This window comes from Ochlerotatus camptorhynchus, unplaced genomic scaffold, assembly GCF_037179485.1.
Source record: "Ochlerotatus camptorhynchus isolate MF236.1 unplaced genomic scaffold, CSIRO-AGI_Acam_v1.1 ptg000070l, whole genome shotgun sequence".
Classification (NCBI taxonomy): domain Eukaryota; kingdom Metazoa; phylum Arthropoda; class Insecta; order Diptera; family Culicidae; genus Ochlerotatus; species Ochlerotatus camptorhynchus.
This window is the reverse complement of record NW_027040560.1, coordinates 3,956,936-3,980,052: the sequence shown is the minus strand read 5'-3', so window position 1 is coordinate 3,980,052 and position 23,117 is coordinate 3,956,936. Positions and strand designations below refer to the sequence as shown.

The following is a 23,117-nucleotide window of genomic DNA, read 5'->3' as shown; positions in this document are numbered from 1 at the left end:
CTCACCTGCGAAATCTCACAACTCCGATACCCCACCGTCCGGTCGAACGCAAAAACCGAAAATTAGTAACATCCATTCGGTCGTAAGTTCCTCATCGAAACCTTGCCCATTTTGCAAGCAGATATTTCACTCTGTCTTCAAGTGCGATGCATGTCGTCTCAGAAAGGTATGAGCTAGTGAAACGGAAGGCTCTCTGTATCAATTGCCTTTCTCCTGATCACCAGGTTAAAAGCTGTCCATCCAGTGCGTGTCGTGTTTGTGGCCAAAAACACCACACAATGCTTCACCAACAAAATAGTAATCACAATCCAAGCCAACTACAAGCTTCAAAGCCAATTCAAAGTCCACCCAATTCCAAACAAACGCAGAAGCGCTCAAGGTGTTCCGAAGCTTTAGTGAAGATCATCGATTCCAACGATTCCTACTGTGGGCCAGAGCTCTGCTTGATCCGGCCTTGCAGCTCAATGTTATCTCCGAACATCTCGTTCAACGGTTGCATACTCGAAAGATTAAGGATCATCATATCATCGGTGGCATCGGGAGATCTACGACTGTGTCTACTCACTCTGTCCTCCTCAGCATTCGTTCCCATTGCACCGATTTCAGTGTAGACTTGAAGTTCCATATCCTCAGCGAAATAAAAAAAAATCGTCTTTGCAGATCCAAAGTTCCACGAGCCAACATCTGTAGACATGATGATCGGAATGGAGATTTACTACGATCTTCTCCTAGAAGGTTTCTTGAAACTGGGTCCATGAAAACCGGTGCTGCAGAAACCCTTGCTCGGCTGGGTCGTCTCAGGAAGAGTTGGATTGAACCAACCGCCAAATGTGGTTGCTCATGTGTGCAGTACTCAAGCGGTAGAGTTCGATCAGTTAGCCAGATTTTGGGAGATAGATAGATAGATAGAGAATCGTCCTGCGAAGCTCATTTTGCTGCTACTACGACTAGAGACCATAGTGGTCGTTTCGTGGTTACTCTGCCAAAAAAGCCTGAGGTCCTACAACAGCTTGTAAACTCGTACCCTATCACTAAACACCGGCTCCTTTCGCTAAGTCGCCGCCTCGAAGCGAACCTTTTGCTCAAATCAGCTTACTCGGAGTCCATACAAGAATATCTCCACTTGGGGCACATGGAAGAAGTAACTGATGTTGTCCACGTCCACTTCCTTCTACCCTGCGCATCATTGCATCGTACGTCCGGACAGTCTCACCACTAAACTTCGTGTTGTGTTCAACGCGTCTTGTGCCACCGATACTGAAATCTCTCTGAACGACGCTTTGATGGTGGGACCGGTAGTGCAAGAGGACCTTGTCTGCATCACCATGCGATTTCGTGTGCCGAGATACGCCATAATTTCCGACGTAGAAGAAATGTACCGTCAGATCTGGGTATATTTTCTCGACTGCCTTCTCCAGCAAATTCTGTGGCTAGACAAACCTGATGGACCTATCCGAATCTTCCAGCTCAAAACAGTCACCTACGGGACCTCTGCCACACCCTATCTCGCCACGATGTGCAAGAAGGAAAGGTGCTATGCAGTCAACTGCTTCAGCTTCTCCAATCAGCTGGGTTCAGTCTTTGTAAATGGGCTTCAAACTCACCGGAAATACTCGGTCACATCCCAGCACATCTTCGAGACGAACGCTCGGTACTCGACCTTCCGTCAAAACTCTGGGATTCAAGTGGACCTCCGCCTCTGACGAACTCGGGTTCCACGTACCAAAATGGAATCTACCTTTCAGATTCCGCTCGCCTGTACGACCCTCTGGGACTCGTAGGGCCCGTCATTGTACTTGCCAAGTGCTTCATGCAGAAATTCTGGGCGAACAAGAAGACTTGGGACGAACCATTGGAAGAAGAGCTCCAACAACGCTGGGTGCAGTTTTGGAACGAATTAACAGCGGTAGAAACAATCGGTGTTCCACGTTGGGTGATACCAATTCCACAACCAGTCGTCATAGAGCCAGATGGATTCATACGAGCATACGGTGCCTACATCTATCTCCGTGTGGTGTCACCCAGTGGAGAAATATCCGTACACTTCCTCACCTCCAAATCAAAGGTCGCTCCGCTGGGAAACAGCAAAAATCAAAAGAAGATAAGTCTTCCACGTCTGGAACTTTCTGGTGCATTGCTTCTCAGCCACCTCTTCCAGAAACTCCAGCACAGTTTTAATATGGATCTAAAGTGCTTCTACTGGGTTGACTTCACCATCTTACTACATTGGTTAGCTGGAACACCATCACGATGAAAGACGTTTGTAGCAAACAGGGTCTCCGAAATACAGCATATCACTACGCGTGGCAATTGGGGACACGTTGCTGGACTAGAAATTCCGGCGGACATAATCTCCCGTAGAATGCTACCTACACAATTAAAGGATCTGGATATCTGGTGGCATGGTCCAACCTAGCTCAGACAAACTTCAAGGTTTTGGCCATCACACATTCGTACGGCTGACGATAAATTTCTGTCCGAGGACCTCGAGGAACGATCGATCGCCCGTTCAGCTCCAACCTCCAAACCCCATACTCAGTCATACGATCATCGCTATTTCGTCTGCTGGCCTCCCGAATAGAAATTGTAATGTAGGAAACATCAGCAGACATCTTCAATACATTCAATTTTAACGTGTATGGCTGTACCCTTAATGTATTCAGACTTCAGTGTGACGTCCAAGTACATAAAAATACATTAGCCTCAAACGTTACATCAGAATCAAACGTCTTGACGATGTAAAATTTGACATCAGAATACATCCAATGACAACATAACCAAACGTTACATTAGAATCAAACTTCATCATTACTTACGAAGATTTAGCCATAATTGCAAGCCTGCTAACCGACAGGATCAAATGAAGGGATTTCTATTGTAACCCTCGTCTATAGGGTGACAATTAATAACCCACCCTTTTAACGTGTTTGCCACGAGCGTGTGCCTTGTCTGTAATGATTTGTTTTTGTTTTGGTCGCACGCTCGGCAACATACTCACCACTGCTTTATTTGTAAATATTTTAATTTGTTATTTTCATAGTAGATTTTATTCGTGTAGGCATGTTTTTAGGATTAGAATATAGTGTGAAAATGATCGTTTTAAATTGTCTCGCGTCTTGAATAAAGTTAGGTCCCGTTTCTCCTCCCGCTGCAAAAGAAGGCGAAAAACATAAGCAGCAGAACATTAGACCGCGGTTGCAGGAGAACGGTGATTATCAGCTAGTACGGAAAAGGAGGAGAAAGTAACGAACCACGGTTGGAATACGACGCGTGTTATTTGCCCCGTCCGTTTTAGTGAAAACGTGAAGTTGGAGTGCCGTTTTCGTGGCGTGTGTTCCCTGGAGGGATAATTCCCAGCATCGTCGAGTGGAAGTGACGTTGTTTCCTCGAAAAGTGCCGTGGTTCGGGAGCTGAAGTGAAGGGTGTCGGATCGCCGCCAAGGGAAGCTAAATTTCGAGGATCTTTCCGCTTCCTGGCTAAACCCCAAGGATCCCCGAACACCCACCGTCCTCACTGCGGTGGCTCAGCCATTAAAGCCAGTGTCGCCACCGCAGTTAAGAGCCAAGGAGGGACGAAGCAGGCCGAACCGAAGGAGCGTTCACCTGGGTAGTGCACTGCGGTGACTACCGGGACCATCTACGGCGAGTAGTTGGTTCGGTGATTCGTCACCATCGTCGCCGGGGGTGTGGGTTCTGATAAAGGAGCCTTGCTCATCCCCCCGTTAAACGCCAAGGACCGCTGCTACGCAGCTTAAGTTGAGGAGAAAACGCTCGGCACAGATCGTGTCTCAACCAAGCAACCTACACTCTCGTTCGCTTCCCTCATGCCGAGTTTTTTTCCGAACGATCTATACGAGCCATTCGTTCCGATGGACAAGTCAAGCCAGTCGGCGCCGGTTAAAGAAAACTAACTTTCAACAACACTCAGTTGTTGAAAGTTAGTTTTCTTTAAAGTAATTGATAGATTAGGATCATAGTTTACTGTAAACATGCAAGGAGTAGGTAAATCATATCATTTGAATCAACACCAATGATTTTTTACACTTAAAGTCCGAGCAGGCATTTCTCACTTCATTTCTGCAACGCAAAATCAAATGCAGTTTATTACTAGAATTAAAATCTGCATTTTTTTAACATATTTATAAAAAGCTTAAACTCTATTGTATCGACTGCTTCAAACAGAACTATGTTTCGTCAACTCTGTGCAAAGTTATTAACAAATGAGCAGCTCGTGAGCAAAACTGTGTATGCCAAGCATGACTGCGAGTACGCAACCTGGCGCGGAAGGTAGTTCATGATTGTCTAAAGTGATTTCGCTGCAAACCCACTGCTCTCGAAGAGGTCATGAGCGATCTACCAGCTGAACGCGTCACACCAAGGCTTCCGTTCTTCAACACTGGTGTCGATTATAGATACTATAGACTCCATAGATAAGCGGAGGCACAAAAGGTTGTTTTGGCAACTCTGAAAAACAAATGATCTTACTGGCATCCGTGAAAAAAGTTCATGCCATCATAGAACTCTTCGTTGGGCAGTTTTGTTTTGTTTCGTGCGCAAAAGTTCAAATTGAAGTGCAAAGCAAATCTTTGCAACAATGAACCGAGGAATGGTTTGCTTCATCTTTCGTTCTTCCGTTGTCCGCGAAATAAATCGAAATGTGGAGTGTGGAAAGCGTTTTGTGCTCATAATATTACAATACTTCTCCCTCAAACAACACTATGATGACGTCATGCTCGTTTGGCTACAATAACTGACAGTTCGTTTGGCTACATTATACTTTGCCTCCGCTTATCTATGGAATCTTTAGTATCTATAGCCAAGATTGGAAGTTATTCCAATCAAGGGGGGGAGGTGGCTGTCAAATACGAACAATCGTCGCCTACCTCGCATAACTGGTGCCAAACGTAAACAAGCCATAAGAAACCTACAGCGTTTGTTTACGTTTGGAACCAGTTTCATACAAGATGATCAGTAGGCTGATTTGACAGTACCCAATATACCCAATAATTTGGCTAAATTTACCCAATAATTTGGCTAAATTAAGATCCTTTCGATTATAAGCGCTTCGTCTTGCTAATAAGAAAGCTTTTTCGATGGTGTCAACTGATTCATTGTCTGATAATGCGACAGTTCGCATCGCGCTCCCTTTCCGAGTGGATCTATTTGCTTTTTGCAGAAGGAAGTTTTACTACTACCTAAAGCTACAACAAATTTAAACAGCCCTTTTCATTGCTCAATATACCTGTAAATGTTCTACCTTGTTCGACTCTTGTTCCTCTTCGATCCTTGTTTGGACCCTACCCGAGGTAATCCTTCTTGGATATCGATTTGAAAAATTCCTCTTCAATCCTTCAGATTCTTATAGTACTCTGCTTGGAAGTCAATTTGGATAAAAATTTACTGCCGCCATGGCACCTAAGCGCAAAAGGGCAATCTCTTGATTCCCCTTCTGATGAAATTAATTTGAGCAATCAATTTGATTTGCTCACAGATGATGAGAATGATCTATCATCTAGGAAAAATTCTAGTAAACTTTCCCGGCTTAATGCCAAGAAGGAAAAGATTCCCCCTATTGTGATAACCACTTCCGATTTCCATTCTCTTCGCACGGAACTTTTGATCTTCGTGTCTTCACTAGAAATTGGTCGTCGGACGTTGAACGGATTCAAACGTCTTCTCCAGTATCTTAATGATAAGCAACACAATTTTTTTACTTACGACACCAAAACTGAACGTCTGTACAAGGTTGTCTTGAAATGTCTGCCTAGTGTTGAAACCCTGGATCAGATCAAAGATGAACTGGCAAAATTACTTGGAGTTGTGCCAGTCCATGTAATCAAAATAAAAATGAAGTCCCTTCCTGACGATTCACGCAACGGGATTTCTAATGATTTTTATTTAGTTCACTTCAAGTCTAGTGAACAAACAACCTTTAAGGCCTTAGAAAAAAGCTAGCCTTATGCTTCATGTCTGAGTGAAGTGGTAACACTTCACCTCAGTTGCCAGGGATGGGGACACAGAACCAAAAATTGCTACATGCCAGCTAAATGCATGAATTGTGGTGATTCGTCTCACGCAAAAGACGACTGTCCTGTGAAGGAAGACCCTAAAAAAATTAAATGTTCAAATTGTGGTGAAAACCACAAATCCAATTTTCGGGAATGTAAGACTCGCAAAGCGATCCTACAATCTCCTTCTAAGCGACAGGTACAGATTCCTCTGCTGTTAAGCATTCCGCTAACAAACCAATTTCATTACTTCAATACATCGATGAGCTTCGTGGCCACAATCTTCAACTCATAATCAATACCGTGTGATCATCCCTTCCACCACCAAAAGAAAACTCACAACCCAAAGCTAAGGTAACACAATTTTATTGTAGTCACAAATCGGGGCTGGTTGAATGGTTCAACCTTTCTATTTTTCCACATTTTCTCTTTCTTTCTCTTAACATAAATGTCCTAGTTGGTTTCAGTACGAATTAAAAACAAGAATGAATTGACGTTTCGTCAATTGTTAAAATTTGATAACACTGTTGTGCAGCTTCCATTTCGCTGGCACCGTTTATAACTTATCTACGCGCCTACTGTGTGGTCGGCCTACTATTGAAAAGTGCTGTTTGCTCGTAACGGGTTGCTTGGTTCTATTGCAGTGCTTATAAATTTCAAACTCCTATTTAGTCAGGGCTGCTTTTGCTTCATTGAGGAACATCAATCAATCAATCAATTTATATTTGGTAGAGGATTTTTCGGCTACCATTGAGAACGAATTCTATTCTAGTGGGTTAATGTTAATCGGCATTGGTATCACATTGAACGTAGTTACGAATGAGTTAGGTTGATAAAAAAAATCAAGGAAAATCATGTTTGCTTCATTTGAGCTAGCTAAAAGTAGTCATTTTTAGCTATGACAGCTTGAGATAACCTGCTTTCATCCGTCTGGTAGATGTAGGCAATAAATAAGGATTGAGAAAGGAACAGGATACAGTGTAGATGGATGAAAGAAATAAATACTGGCTGCGCTTAGATCGGCGTTCGCTCCTATGCCTGCAGCTTGGTTGGGGTGATGGGGCGGGTTGGGGTGACTTCCTGCTGTGGGGGCCACTTCCAGGTCACGGGCATGGCACATTCGTAGTTGAAGTTGTACAAATGGGACTTGATGTAGGCCAGCTTGTCCTGTGGCTCGGGATATGTCGAAGCCAGTCCTAGAATGGGAATTAACGTGTCAAATGTTTGAATCAGAACCTACAGGAGAGCGGCAGACGAACGAACCTTTCTCATAGGCATACTTGGTCACTCCGACGGCAATGTTAAGCGAACATTCTTGAATGGAGCCCAGCGGTGGGTAGAGTGAGCCCTTGTCTAGATCTGCCTGCGAAACATGGTCCGCAACGGATTGGGCAGCGATCAGGAAAATATCCTCTGGGATGTGGTGCGTTCCAGTGACGATCACACCCAGTGCAACGCCAGGGAAGATGTAGGCATTGTTGCCTTGACCGGGGTGGAACGTCTTACCACCGTATTGCACCGGTGGGAATGGAGATCCCGATGAGAAAATGCATCGACCCTGAAATAAAAAGAATTTGATATAAATTTGAATTCGATCCATTAAAATTTCACCCTTTTTTACCTCAGTATTCTCGTAGGCAGCTTGCGCGGTACATTCGGCCTTGGAAGTCGGGTTCGACAAGGCAAAGATGATCGGGCGTTCATTGTTTTTGCCCATGGTTTGCAGAATCTCCGGCGTAAAGGCACCTCCTGCAGCCGAAGCACCAATCAGAACCGACGGCTTAACTTCCTTGACGACATCGGCAAAGACCTTCATTACACGGTGATCCTTGGCGTAGAATGCCTTGTGGCCACCCAGTCGGCCTTCCGGACGTCCCTTGGCCAACAGACCATCAATGTCAAACAACCAGATCTTGTCACGAGCTTCCTGCAGTCCACACCCTTCCGCTTGCATAGCCTTAACCACCAAATCCGCAATACCGATGGCAGCTTCTCCAGCTCCCAGGAACACGAAGCTATTCTCCGAGATCTTCTTTCCCGTAACCCGCTTCGAAGCCAGTAGACCAGCTACTGCAACCGAAGCCGTTCCCTGGATATCGTCATTGAACGTACAGTACGTGTCACGATATTTGTCCAAAAACCGGAACGCATTATGATTACCAAAGTCCTCGAACTGGATCAACGTATTCTGACCGTATCGTTTCACGACCGCCTCCATGAATTCATCGATAAACTCGTCGTACTCCTTGCCTTCAACGCGCTTCTGCCTAAGCCCAACATACAAGGGGTCCTCCAACAGGGTCTGGTTATTGGTGCCAACATCAATCACAATTGGCAGACACTGGTGTGGTGGAATGCCAGCCAGGGCAGTATACAAAGCGAGCTTACCAACCGGAATACCCATTCCGCAAGCTCCCAAATCTCCCAAACCGAGAATACGCTCTCCGTCTGTCACGACAATTGCCCGCACGTCATGTTCCGGCCAATTGCGCAGAACTTCGTACACGAATCCGCGATCGTTGATCGTGACGAACAAACCGCGAGGTCGACGGTAGATCAACCCAAACTTCTGACAGGCCAAACCCACGGTGGGCGTGTACACGATCGGCATCATCTTCTCGACATCCTCGGAGATCAACCGGAAGAACAGCTTCTCATTACGGTCCTGGAGATCGACCAGGTACAGGTACCTGTTGAGATCCTCCTGGTAGCGTGAGATCGAAATTCGGCACAGTTCCAGTTGCTCCTCCTGGGACTTGAACCGCGCCGGTTGCAGTCCATGGATGCCCAGTGTCTGTCGCTCCTCCAGGGTGAAAGCTAGGCCCTTGTTCAACCGAGGGTCACGCAGATGGTCGATACCTTGCACCATCGACGGAACGATGATGTCGCCGGTAACTTCATGGTAGTCCCGCGTTTGCTGCTTCTGGACGGCGGCAGTGATCGCGGCCTTCGTTAGGGACTTCTTTGGCGACGCAGTGGCAGCCGAGATCGTCTTCAGGGCAGTCGACGCGCCACTTGCTCTGCAATGATAATAAACGGGAAGGCCAATTTAGATAACGAACTAGATATATACACGGCTTAAATGGTGTCACTCTGCTGCCACCTGTTTGGCATACGAGATTGTAGTTGAATTCGCAGCAACAATGTTCGTACAACGTGATGTGGGCCAAATAAGATCTAAATTTATCGCCCTGATTGAATTGAACCGAGTGGGAAGATGGGGGGTAAAAATAGGGCACTTTGACGATGAGCTAATCGAATATTTGTATGTGCTAATGTGCTTTACAAGCAGTGTAGGGCAAGTTCGAGGTCAACAGGCGACTTACTGAGGCGGATTGACTCGTTTTGGGTTTGGTTTTGATGACATGATTTGATTTTAAACCGGTGTTGTTGTAAGATGATTATTTTAGGCAGCATTTATCCTTCCCTTTGATTATAGGCATAGCGGTACAACAGTACGTATCTACACTCATAAAATAAATCACGTAACCAGATAAAAGTATCCATGTGAATTTCATATAACTTGGAAATTGCACCATTAAATCACCTGAACGTTATGTGTATATGATTTCTCATATAGAATTTCTTATGCTTTGTGATATTCAGATAAATGTCATTATTTTTGTTATTGGAAAAATATTATGTGCGTGCCTAATAGAAGCTAAGTGAAAACTTTTTTCAGTGTAGTCTTAACACTTATTAATTCGACAGTGAGCATTCATAAGGGTGAATACGCGATGATCGATTCTCTTCATCGATTTTCTCTTTGCATTGCTACAGCTAGGCGAAACAATTTTCTAGAATTTGTTCAATGCAGAGTAGTAACAGGTTGTATTGGCTAGCAAAAGCAACAGCAAACGCACCGAGAAACGTTAAATCTAGCGAGTTATTAACAAAAGAGAAAATCGACGAAGAGAATCGATCATCGCGTATAGGCCCTTATGCATGCTTACTGTCGAATTATTACCGACGTCTACAGCAGAACGTTCTTTAATATTTCGACCCTCATTTTTAAAGCTGTTTAACTAAATTCAAGCAGAATGCATAAACGCATTTTTATGTACTCGGTTTTGAATTTTAGAAAATTAATGACGTCCCCTTTGTGTATGCGTATGTGTATTCATTTCAACACCCACTGACCGGCAGTGGTAATATGGAAGAAATATGATTATTATAATCCTTGAATTGACAATTGAAAGCAACTTTAGTCCGGGAGTTAGAAAGTGATAGCTCTACTGCAGATCCAGCAACACATTTCAGAATGCCTGGTAGTTCATGTCCATTCCGAGGCCACTTTCACATACAATAAGCCTCGCATGTAAACACTACCGTTATCATATGGATAACGGTACTGCAAACACAATTCCAGCACAATCCGGCACGTGTTTAGTAGGAGGTATTTGGAAATAGGCATTTATAATTTATTTACAATCAGATAGATCCCACCAAACTCCGTCTCCGACCGGTTTGTTCACTAGCGGTAATCTTAAAAACTCTGTCGGTTCTAATTTTATAAATAACCAATCACACGCGAAATTATTGAAAAAGTTTCCGGGAGTGCAAAATCCAATACACTTTTCACACTAATAGCGAAATCGTTTATTAATCAGTTCCAACCTGGATCGGGTATCAAGATTGGGTCTGCTTGATTTCTGACAAACGGCAGTTTGCCCGTTTGTTTTAAAAACCTAGCTCAGGTTGAGGTTCACACTGACCAAAAGTTCGGTTTCTGATAATAAACGAATTCGCTATAAATTTTCAGTAAACACTAAGTAAAAATCTCGGAAAATAAGCAGCAGCAATCAAAACACACGTCAGTTCCAACGCACGGCCTACCTCGAACCTTCGGTATAAACTGGACTAGATTGTCATGCCGTTCGCAATCTTCTTCTTATTCTTCTTCTTCTTCTTCTTCTTCTTCTTCTTCTTCGCATTTCAAGCTTATTGCATATCGCATATTAGCTTATTGCGTGCTCTCAACTTAGTGTTCTAGATTCACTTCCACAGTTATTAATTGAGAGCTTTCGATGCCTGTACCATTTTTGCATTGGTATAATTGTGTGGCAAGTCCAATCGGTCCAATCATACTTCTATGCCCAGTAGACTGATGCAAAATTTGAAATTTTCGCTCCACAGTGCTCAAACGGTTTCACTTCAGGTCCTGATTAGCCTCCCAAAATTTAAACTCATTTGATAAGAAACAGACTTGGCACAAACTATTCGAAGTTTATATGGAAATTACTATGGGAAAACCAAAATTGTTGTTCATTGTCTTCTATCCATTTTTCATATTGCTTTTTCAAAAATTTATGTAACTATTCTTACGGGAAATTTTCTAAGCTACAACTTTGCGGAATATCGTTTTTCAGCCAAATGTCAAACTAAATTGCTATTAATTATTTAATAGATTGATAATCTTATGGCATGATCAAGCAGCTGTTCTGTGGGCAACACTGTATTCTGCAGTGAGACATAGTAGCCATGATTTTTTTGACCTATTCAACGCCCCAGAAACACCAATTTTGCTTGCTGAACAGTTGAATGAGCATAATCATTAGACATCAGTGACTTGAATCATTAATAACTTTTGTTCCTTACATTTAATTGAAAAGTAGTTTTCAACAAAGTTGTAGCTGAGAAAATTTTCTACAATCACTGTTATCATTTTTAAAAGCATGATGATGTGGTGAATTTTTAGATAGATATGAACAAAAACATAAGTTTTCCCATAGTAATTCCCATATAAACATGAAATGGTTTGTGCCAAGTCAGTTTCTTACTAAAGTAGTTCAAATTTTGGGAGGCTGAGAAGGACCCAATTTGGGACCGTTTAAGCGCTGTGGAGCAAAAATTTCAAATTTTGCATCAGTCTAATGCCCAGGGAAGTCGAGAAATTTTCCAATCCGAAAAATTCCTAGACCGAACCGGGAATTGAACCCAGCCACCTCCAGCATGGTCTTGCTTTGTAGCTGCGCCTTTACCGACTGAGCTAAGGGGCCTCCCCCTTAGCTATGTTGGTAAGGTATGTTCGCTGTGCTGTTGTATTTTATAAGGACTGTTTCAATTTGAAACTAGACCAGAAACGCACCTCTCGCAATGCTGAGTTGCAGTTTCATTATTCGAGCACTATTTTGCACCAGATTTGCAACTGCTCGACTATTCTGTTTTATTTCTGAGCGAGTTTGAAACACGAATGGAACTATGTTTCAAATTTCTTTGGATGTATTTAAAGATGTTTCGAAGAGCTTCACAAAAAAAAAAACGGAGAACTTCATAGAGAATAGTAAAGTTTATGGAACATGATGATTACAAACATCTTTTAAAACTGTGCGTTGCGCTGATGTGTTGCAGTTTTATTTTTGACAGTTTCAAATTATAGAATTGTCGAGTAGTTTAAAACAATGTTTAAACTCAGCATTGCGAACGGCCTCAGGATACAGTCATTTTCAAGAACTTAAGGTCCGTTTAGACTATCTGATTTCATGGTCTGATTTTGACCGCCGCCGCAATGAAAAATCTGCTCAAATTTACTTTCGACACTTATTGTCGAACCCCCCTGTTTGCTGGTGTTCACACTGCTTGCACATGCCAAAAGAACTGTCAATTTAGATTTCAAAACAAAACTGTATCAGGAATCGCCGGCGCCGGTGGTGTAGTGGTAAGCGTGACTGCTTTCTCACACCCCAATGGGTCTGGGTTCAATCCCAGCCGAGGTTGGTGGGATTTTTCTGCGGCATAAAAATCTCTGGTCACGTCTTCCTTCGGAAGGGAAGTAAAGCCGTTGGTCCCGGCCCATGTGCTGTTGAATGGGTGCGATATCCTACGCAGGTGTGGAAGCTGCCTTCCTGCACATTCGATTGCCGTAAATGGATGGCAATCGATGTCCGTCGGTTATTGGCACTATATTGCGGAACAGAGACCGACGTTAGATAAAGGAATGAAGAAGAAGAAGAAGAAGTATCAGGAATCAAAAGTAAATACTTCCATTATGACCGGAAAATTGCTCTAGCTTCGGCAAGCGTATTTGCTTTTATTATTTTAAATAAAATGAGAAGGAGAAGATGAACTTTGTGGAGTAGGAAATGGTTGCTCAGGACGAACACTGGCAGGGACCTGGCTCATCTTGTCCTTCAAGAGCTGCGATATGAAGATGAAAATGGATTTCAAAACTTCGACAGGATGTTGATACTAACTTTCGACAAGCTAGTGGGAAAAGTTCTCTGAAGATCTACTGATTTGTTGAGTTCTGAAAATTTCTGTTAAGAACTCAATTCTGCATATTTCTTTGAAGACCTTCGGACGTCCTTGAAGTTTTGTTTCTACACTCCGGTAAAATATATTAAAAGATCAACAAAATTTCTCGGTAGTTCTACAGACGTCTTTGAAGATCTGTGTGTTCTTCAGAAGTTCTGCATATTTTCCTAAAAATGTACAAAGTTCCTGAATCCTTGAATATTTAAGATCCTCAAAGGTCAAAAATTATCTCTTATGTTTGTAATACTCTCAATTGTATAATTAATAATTAACACAGTTTTACTGCTTAATCCAACAACATAGTTTTATTCCACTTCTTATGCACACACCTGAACCTATGGGTCGACTCCAGGTACTAACTCTAACGTAGCATACATATGCGAGGCCCGTACTCGGCACCACAATGTTTGCCAAATTTCTAATAATTTACGAACTTCTCGAAAGTTCTGCAATTTTCTCTGTAGATTTTCATGATTCTGCAAATATCTCTGAACATCTTTACTAATTTTAATGAAGTTGCGCAAATACTTCTAAAGATCGGCGAACTTACATGAAGTTCTGTAAATTTCTCTTAAAATCCAAGAACCAAAATAAAATTCTGAAAATTTATTTAAACATCTGCAGATTTTTCAGTAGATTTACGATCTACCCTCTGAAATTTTCCAAAGATCCTAAAATTTCTTACAGATGCTGTAAAGTATTCTGATGTACTGTATTTCTGCTCTAAAGATCCACGAACTGCCCTTATGTTCAATAAATTTCTCAGTAGATCTCCAAACTTTTCTTAAGCTCTGTAAATTTCTTTGTGGATTCTTGGATTTCCATAAAGTTCTGCAGATTTATCGAAAATTCTTTAAAATTCCCCAAAGCTCTACAAATTATCTGAAAATGTTTGATCTTCGCTGAAGTTTTAAAAATTTATCTGAAAATTTACGAATTTCTCTGAAGTTGTGGAAATACTTCTAAAGATCGAAGATTTCCCGAAGTTCTGTGAGTTTTGCTGAAGTTTTGCATTTTTTTTTCTAAAAACGTACGAACTTTCTGATGCTCTACAGACTTCTCTAAAGTTCTTCAGATCTATATATTTCCAACTTCTATGGAGTTCTGCAAAATCTTGTACTTTTGTACTTCGCTGCCATTTGTTTTTGGAATTGAGGTACTTTTCTGACATGTAACGAATTTTTATGAAGATCTCACATTTTTCTGGCACTGTGAAACTTTCTGAAAAATTCCTGAAAATATCTTTAAAGTTCTGTAAAGTTGTCTGAAGCTCCGTAGTTCTATCATAAAGGTAACTCTAAGACTAGTAGGTTCCGAAGAAACGTGCACAACCTTTTTGGCTCAGCTCTGATACTATCTTTGGTCTCAAGATCTAGAAGAAAAAAACCACGAGGCTCAATAAATTTCTCAGTACATCTGCAAACTTTTCTGAAGTTTAGTAAATTATTCTGTAGGCTCTCGGGCTACCCTGAAGATCTGAAAATTTCCCTGAAGATCTTCTAAATTACCTGAAGTTCTCAAAATTTATCTGAAAATATTTGAGCTTTCTTGAAGTTTTAAATGTCTCTCTCAAATTTCCCTGAACTCGTATAAATATATATATATATTTTTTTTAATCGCCGAACTTCCCTGAAGTTCCGCAAGTTTTACTGAAGATCCATTAAAATTTCTTAGATTCTAAAAATGTATCAGAAAATCTGCACACTTTCTTGAAGATCTTCACATTTATCTGAAGATCTATGACAATTCTTGTAATTTTTCAGAAGTTCTGTAATTTTTTTAAAAATTCTGTAGCTTTGTTCTGAAGATCTAAGACCTTTTCTGATGTTGCATATTTTTTCAGTAGATCTCCAAACTTCTGTGAAATACTTTATATTTTACTGTTTATTCTTGGACTTGTCTGACGTTATGCGTCATGCCCCCTGAAGATTTGCAAAACTTTGCCTATAGTTTTACAAACTGATCTTGATTCACTTGCTTTTTTTTTTTGATAATTTCTTTGAACATTTATCTGAAGATCTACGATCTCTGTTGTGATTTTTTTTTTTATGAATTTCTGCAAATTTCTTTTAATGTGTTTTTAGTTCTGTTCTCAAAATATACGACCTAAACTAAAGCTCAACAAATTTCTTAGTAGATCTCCGAACCTCTCTGAAGATCTGAAAAAAAAAATCTTAGTAGGCTCTCAGACCTGCTGTCTGGCATGCTCATTCTTATACAATACATGCTTCGTATTATATAAACACTTTTTTGTTGACCATGCCACACGAAACAAGCGTTCTTTGGCGGTTCAAATTAGTGAAATTTTAGAAAAAAAAATCAATATTTTCACCTAACTTGCGGCTATTTTGCTGGATGAGTCGAATGAAAATTAAACGCAAACCTATTTCGTTCGACAAATCAAACGTCAAATCTAATAATCCTGCCGAAAAAGTGTGAACGAATCAGAACATTGCATCAAACAAATCAGATATTCTAAACGTACCTTAAGTGAATTTCAAATTTCGTCAATAACTCAGCTGCAAAACCTTTTCTTGTTGTATTTGACGTTTTGGACGCTATATAAGAACCTTCTTTATCAAACTATTAGCGCGAAATCTGTTTGCATAGCAGTGGTTATGAAAAGAGAAAGTTGATGAAGCGAACCGATCAAAGCAGATAGGACAATTTACAATGTTCATCGAGATTTGGATTTCGAAGAAATTTTGAGCAGATTTTAGAATGAATTCTAAAAATAACTCCTAGGAAATTTTGAAATGAACTTAGAACTTTGGAAATGGTGGTAAGCTCCAACTCGGATTAATCGTCCCTGTTTGGATGATCTACAAATTGTTTGCTTATGGAGTAAGCAGTAAGGTTCCGATTCGAAACGTTATAGTTTCATTTTTATACCTGTGATCTTGACATTTTTACCTACGGGAGTTAGGGAGGGGGTTAGGTTTTTGATAAGTCTTTAGTGGGAATGACACTGATGAAGACTGCACATTGTAGTCGAAATACGTATCTGTCATGGAAACCAAAATTAATTAAGTGGAATTAAATGGAAGATTACCTTTGATTTCCGAGGATACTTTCAGTTTCAAAAAGCATTTCTGGATAATTTAAAGAGAACTCTGAAATAATTCTGAACAAAGTTTTAAGACATTTCGGAGCTTAATCACAAGGAAATTCTAGGAAGAATTGAAGCGATTTCACACGCGTGTCTATTATTCACTTTTCAACATTGATTCAAAAGCTTCGCGGCATTTTACAAGCATCACAGGTATTAAATTAAAAATTAATAAATCAGAGGAAGAAAAAGTAGAAGGGTCTGTGCCTAGGGGCATGAACGGAAGCTTGACGTAGGACCGCTAGTGGACAGAATAAATGTGAAGAGCATTTAGTTCTTTTAATTGATCAATTATCTATTATCTCAACTATTTCCGTTTTTAAATTGTAGGCGTACCAAATTTGTAGTAATTTTTTTCAAAGAGAAAGTTGATTAAGAGAATCAATGAAAATCACTTGCACCCCTGCTTCCAAGTTTGGTTACAAGATTACAACTCTGGAGAGCATTTTGTGTGGTCGTTGGGGGCTTGTGGTTCTGAATATGGACAAACAGGCACAGATAAATTCTATTCCAACTCTTAACTGATGTAAGCTTGATGGCCCTGAAAAGGGCCGTTTTATTGAAGAGGACATCCATGGCCACTTACGCTTGGCGTGTTTAGTGTAGGTGACAGCATATCGGACCTCATTTTCCAGGAACACCTTCAGCACACCTCGTAAATCAGACCGGAGATACGTCAGACACCGCCACGGCGAGCCAGACGAAGGATGGTGGTTATCTCGAAGAATTTGCGTTTGGTTCTGAATATGGCGATGAGTGAGCAAAATATTACGCAATTCCATCCTCCCTATTCGCTCGCGTCCGAGGATCGGAGGCGAATGCCACTTCGACTTGTTTCGTCTACTTACTACTCTCTGACGACTGTGCTGGGGAAGCAGCATATGCATGTAGGTAATTGGTGGATTTGTTAGTTAATTCGACGCTTTTGGACAATGCTGTATATTTATCAGTTTTTCAATAGTTTCTTGTTGAAAATCAACATTCGGAAGCATTGTTATCGATGCGTAGCCATATTTCTGATCGATTGGTGATAAAATTATTGAAATTAGACCAGGGGCAGCTGAGTTATTAACATTCAAAATCTTTCTTAATTTGTTACATGTTCCATTTTCGGTTTTCACAAAGTGTACCCCCATATAGAAATCAAAGACGTAGTCCTACGTCAAAACACACAGCCTCAATTTCAAAATATTGATGTTGTTTAAAAATTTGAATCTAGCAAGTAAACAACACTAACTGTTTGAGTATTTTTTTCATCCCCTTGCTTGCTATGTGCTGGCGTTTCACCTCCCGGACGAAAAGCGCTTGTCAAATGTTGTCGTAGTCGTGTTTGTGCGTTGTGGTTGTGTTTCAGAAATGCAATCGAAGTGTGCTGTGGTCTCTGTTAGACGCAGTTGTCAGTTTTGATTTGGGCGTTGGTCGCGAGTTGATTCGGCCGGTGAGACTCTGGCACTGCGTCTTCCAGACTGTGTACTAACATTTAAATTTAACACGATTTAAAGTATTTCAATGCAACATTACATTTCGGGAGAACTTTGAGATTTGGCGTAATTGCTTTTGTAAACAAACACGCCAATCACCGATTTCTCGCGAATTAAAGCTCAATCTCACAAACAAACTTTTCCAAATGATAGAGGAGTCATGCATTTGCCTGTTTGTGTCATTGGGCGATTGGGCGTGGCCGGCAATGCTAATTGTCATGCTTTTCCTGTTCTGAACTTTGATTGGAGAACTATTCACTCCCAAATAGTTTTCCTTAACCAATCAGAATAAAAACGTTAAAGTTGATCCATGACAGTTTCCAATATGTAATTTACGAATTACTCCGTTACACACGCAACGCAATGCATCGCAACGCAAAAAAGCGATTACGCCCTTATCTCGCAGTTCTCCGGATTTGTTCACTAACAATTTACACGTTTTTCAATATTTTATCCTAGCTAATTTCTGGAAAAATTTACTTGTGTTTTATACAATTAGTATCAATTTTCCGTCATATTGTTTCTCAGTTACAGAAGATTTTCGGTGTGCCATTTTTATCGAATACACCCTTTACGAGCCACGAGCTACACTCTATTTAAAAACTACCCAAATTTGGGTACAATCCACCCATATCTGTCAAAACTGAACCTACCCAAAAATGGGTAAACTGTGTTGGGAGTGACAAGTTGACAAATGAACAACGTCGATCGGATTCATGTCAATGTTGTTCATTTGTCAACTTGTCACTCCCAACACAGTTTACCCATTTTTGGGTAGGTTCAGTTTTGACAGATATGGGTGGATTGTACCCAAATTTGGGTAGTTTTGAAATAGCGTGTGGCATGACGATGACTTAGAGCAACCGTACCAGTCGTTGCCATTTGCGGCACTATTTTACTTACGCACAGCGTTTCCATTCTGGCTTAATCACTCCTCTCTACACCGGTCGTTGCTATCAGAGTCATAATTTAAGTTACCGTTTTCCACACTGGCAAAACAAACTTTTGACGTTTATTCAAAATAGCAACCGTCTGATGCGTTGCTACCGGGTTGCTAAATTTATGAACTCACTACTTCCCAAGGTGCGGATTGCTATTTCCCCCACCTGAATAGCAACCCCCGGTACGCAAGTAGCGTTATGGTGAAGGTTCGTAAATGTGCCTTATTTACTCATTGGTACGGTTGCTCTTAGCGTGGTTTACATAAAGGTTCGTATAAGGTGATCCAAGAGACGTTTCTCAGTGGAATTGACAGCTAGAAATCTAGAGTGTGTGAGTGATCTGGTGTTAATGGTGCAGAATTTAAACATAAACAAAGCAGAAATTCATATGACGTGAGAATAAACTGCCAGTTCTACCATAGAGGTAACTCTAAGACCAGAAGGTCCCGAAGAAACGAGCTCAACTTTTTGGCTCAGCTCTGGTACTATCTTCGGTCCCAAGCTAATCGATGCACCCCTCGAAACATAGAAAAATCCACGAACCCCTCCTTTTTGTCTGTCAAACTTTCATAGCGAATCAAAACAAACATAGTGTAGTACTGGAATTCATACTAGATTGGGGTACGTTAATCGACTTGCTTGGGACCAATAGGCTGGTCAAGTAGTGAGCCAATTTAAAATCGTTAGTTTCCAACTGGTTGGTTCTTCCGCCAGTATGAAAATGAGCTGAATACTGAAAAAATAGTGCACGCAAAATAAAACCGTTCCGTTATTCGAGAACAAAGAATCATGATTCCATAAAATGATAACCCATCTGAATCCATGGCTTTGTTCCCGATTTTCAAGAATGAAATCATAAATCCATGAACATAGTTCACGCCGTTCAGTGCAACCAAAAAATCGTAACGCTATAAAATTCAAAATGAAATCATAAATTCGTGAAACATGAACCCATAAGTGTGAGTTCGTTCTTACTACTGTGAATTTGGATCACGAGCAGAGCTGCAGCTGTCATTTTCAGCCGTTGTTTATGACCAATTGTTTGGAAGGCAAGGTGTGAGTTCATTCATATCAGTTAGATATGAACTATTTCGGCGGTAGCAGCAGCGAGCGGTGGCAGTAGAATTGGTCAACCAACGAGTGCTGAAATCGCCAATGTTGTCTAGCTTCGGAGTGAACAGCGAAGCAGGCTCCAGTGCAGGTGATGTTGGCACTAGCTGGTTTGAAGAGTTATCTGGACTGACTTCGTCATACTTCCGCTTCTTCTTCTGTATCGATGTCTACTTTGGCAGGTTCTGATGTTGCGTCGTCCTTTTTCAGCAGCAGCCCTTTTGTTAGAGCCAACGGGAGATCCTGGTAAACTGCCATTTCATGATTGTAATTCTTCACCTATAAGAAATCAGCTCAATCGGTTTGACGACAACCGGAAAAATAACGGCGGGTGGTTGCATCCGGGCTATTCTGGGGATTCCTGTTATTTAATTTCATCTAAATGACACCATACTACGACAGCACCACATGTGTCAGTTAAACAGTCAATAAATATTTATTATCCACTGTCGAATTGTAATCGCCGTAAACTTCCGCTCGTGATGCCAACTAATACCGTTTCAAGCTTGTCACAGCTACTGTTTGGTCGACACATTATCACTCTGTTGGTGGTCACGATTCGCTATCGCTAGAGTGCATTTATATAGAGATATCACATCCGAATTTCAAACATATAAAAACAAAAACAAACAAACGCACTAACAGCGCGCGCATACGCACCGATACAACCGAGTAGGCGTTTGTAAGTAAACGTCATTGATTACGTCAAGGTCAAAGCTTCGCCCCAACGAATCAAAGTAGGCGACGATGGAGTGTCCGTGAGAATAAAAATAGGTCACTCCTCTCCTTAATTGGTGCCCATTTCAGTTAGCAGAAATTTGATCCATTCTGACATCAGCGGAACCTGCACATGACTCACATCCTGGTTTATTATGATGAGTCAAGCATTTTCTTTATATTACAGTGGATGAAGCTTGATTGTTTTCATTCTAAGGTCGGATGATAAACTGTATACAAACAAACAAAGTGCTTGAAGTGGTTCGAGCTGCATGTGACGACGATGGAGACGCATCATGTGTGACACGAGTCGTGAGGAGTGTGCGCATGCCTCGACGTTCTCTCCAAGGAAATTCGCTCGCTCCCGCACTAGGAAAAGCCAACGAGCACATACACTCGAATCGAATACTTTTCTACCATTACGTCACCACCTGCTACGGCTTTTTTTTTACCCACTCGGTTTTGATATTGTAATAAACCCGTGATGATTCCGTTGGGGATTTTTTTTAAATTGATAAATCCACTGGGGCTTCTGCTGACCCATTTCGATTGATGTGCTTCGTGGTTGCTGACTCCAGTAATTTTCCACCGGCACGCACACCCAGACATTGCAATCCAATCAGTTGTCTGGCAAAAATCTGTCCCCGAAAAGATGCTCAATCAGATTATTTAGTAACATCGTACCAACTTAGGTGGACAAAGTGACACAGTTTCAAGGTTTTCACCCACTAATTTTCCTAAATACACTTACATAACTTGTCTCGCTAGCATTTTTCGCTTCTGTCGGGCCCAAGTTTTCCTCTAAAAATTTTTCAGGTTGCTTCGTTCTGACACCAATTTTTGCACTTCTTTCACTCTCACTCGCGAAGTAGATTTTCGTTTTCTTACACTGCCGTCGTCGAACTACCGCCGCGATATCAAGAAACCCGTCGTATTTGAGACCTTTCGAACGTACCTAAAACGTCAAACACATGCGAGACACAGGACCTTCAGGGTCACCAGCAAAATTCCCAAAAATTTTGCTCCAAAATAGCTCGGACCTAACTCACTCCTACCGTACTACTTTCCGTCTGACTGGCAGACCATCTGCTGTGCTCCAAGTAGGCTGGCTCGTTGGCTTCGACAAAGGGCGAAAACTCTCCCCCGTTTCAGAAGAGTTTCCCAAACCGACGACGTGGAGAGAAGATGGCTGCGAATTGTCTCTCACGCTCCCGAACGGGCCCATGTGTATCCATCATAACCTACAACATCAACGTTTGCAGAACCGGTCCGATGCGGTTTCGCAACTGTCAGCTGATTCGCTTCTATGGTGCAAGGGTTCCTATGGTAATCTCGGTTGTTATCGATCACAGTACTTAATACCGTTGTTTTTGTTTTTATTTATCTCGCTAAAATTCACAGAACGATTATTAGCAGCATCCGTCGATGAAAGAGACTTCAAGACTTTCCCCCTGTGTCCGGCCACTTGGGGTTGAAAAAGTTGGATATAAGCACGCTTCTCGAGCCGCACAATATATTGTTTACACTGTTTGGCAGCCGCGCAAAAAAAATGAAAAGGAATGGATTCTCGGCAGACATCCAAGCAAGCGGCGAAAATGTCGGTCTGTGCCTATTTTGTCTCAGAGCGTGCTTCGATAATTGAAACCACACCATAGCGTTTTTATTCGCCGTGCTCGCGAACTTCGCGAGGTGGTTTGTTTTTGCCAGAGTGTTTCTCCGATTCAACCAACCGTTTGCTCTTTGGTTTGGATGTATTCCACGCGGTGCTGGGCCGACTATCATTGGACATATTATTAGAAGATTGTTTGGCTGTCGTTTGCAATTATTCAGATTTGCGAGAAAGTAGCGGTCGCCTATCCACACTAGCGGTGGCAATTTGTTTGATTTGGACTAATGCGTGAAGTCACTCAATAAAAACAACCACCCTGAGAAGGCATCAACAGGTCACGGGACTGTTTTCATGCGAATTTGATCGTTTGCTGATGGTGGCAAAATTTTATGGCGGTGAATCAAATTCGTTCGCAATCATAATCAACAAATCGGAGCGCGTGCTTGAGTTAGCAATAATATTACGGGGCTGCGTAAATTCGCGTGTTTCCACCTCACGACCTCACGTGGCTCTACGTTTTTCCGTAGCGTCAGCACATTTATGTTTATTATTGAGTTTGGTAAACAAGATTCGCTCTCCTGAATGATAAAACCGATCGTTCATTGGCGACGAAGGCTGATTGATCCGAGTGGGCGATTTAGCGACTGAGTAAACTGATAGTGAATGTTTTGTTCGGTGTGCGGAGGTGCGTAATTTTCCATTGATAATTAGATATTTTCGTCTAAATATGTGTCGAGTGCATCTGGCAGATGGAGGTGATACGGGAAAAATCAAAAAGATTAATAAATTGCGATTTCCATAGCTTATGTGTCAATTGAGTTTTGACGAAATTCAGAGATGTTTCGTGAATTGGCATGTGCAGTCTTCGTTTAGGAGTCAAGCTTAAATT

The 23,117-nt window shown here is 41.6% G+C and overlaps 1 protein-coding gene across 1 annotated transcript; it reads right to left on the bottom strand.

Moving 5' to 3' along the window:
• Window positions 1–6,428: 6,428 nt before the first annotated feature.
• LOC135697448 (NADP-dependent malic enzyme-like) lies at window positions 6,429–21,715 on the bottom strand. Its single transcript, XM_065217182.1, has 4 exons — window positions 21,371–21,715; window positions 7,629–9,027; window positions 7,271–7,565; window positions 6,429–7,203 (listed from the first exon to the last, which is right to left on the bottom strand). The coding sequence occupies exons 1-4, from the start codon at window positions 21,388–21,390 to the stop codon at window positions 7,040–7,042; spliced, it is 1,878 nt and encodes a 625-aa protein (XP_065073254.1). The 5' UTR covers window positions 21,391–21,715; the 3' UTR covers window positions 6,429–7,039.
• Window positions 21,716–23,117: the final 1,402 nt, after the last annotated feature.

Coding starts and splice junctions, on each gene's coding strand:
- LOC135697448 (XM_065217182.1), bottom strand. CDS start 21,390: ATGCTAGCGAGACAAGTTAT. Junction 7,566..7,628: donor CTGCCTACGAGAATACTGAG/GTAAAAAAGGGT, acceptor TTTTTATTTCAG/GGTCGATGCATTTTCTCATC. Junction 7,204..7,270: donor CAAGTATGCCTATGAGAAAG/GTTCGTTCGTCT, acceptor TTCCCATTCTAG/GACTGGCTTCGACATATCCC.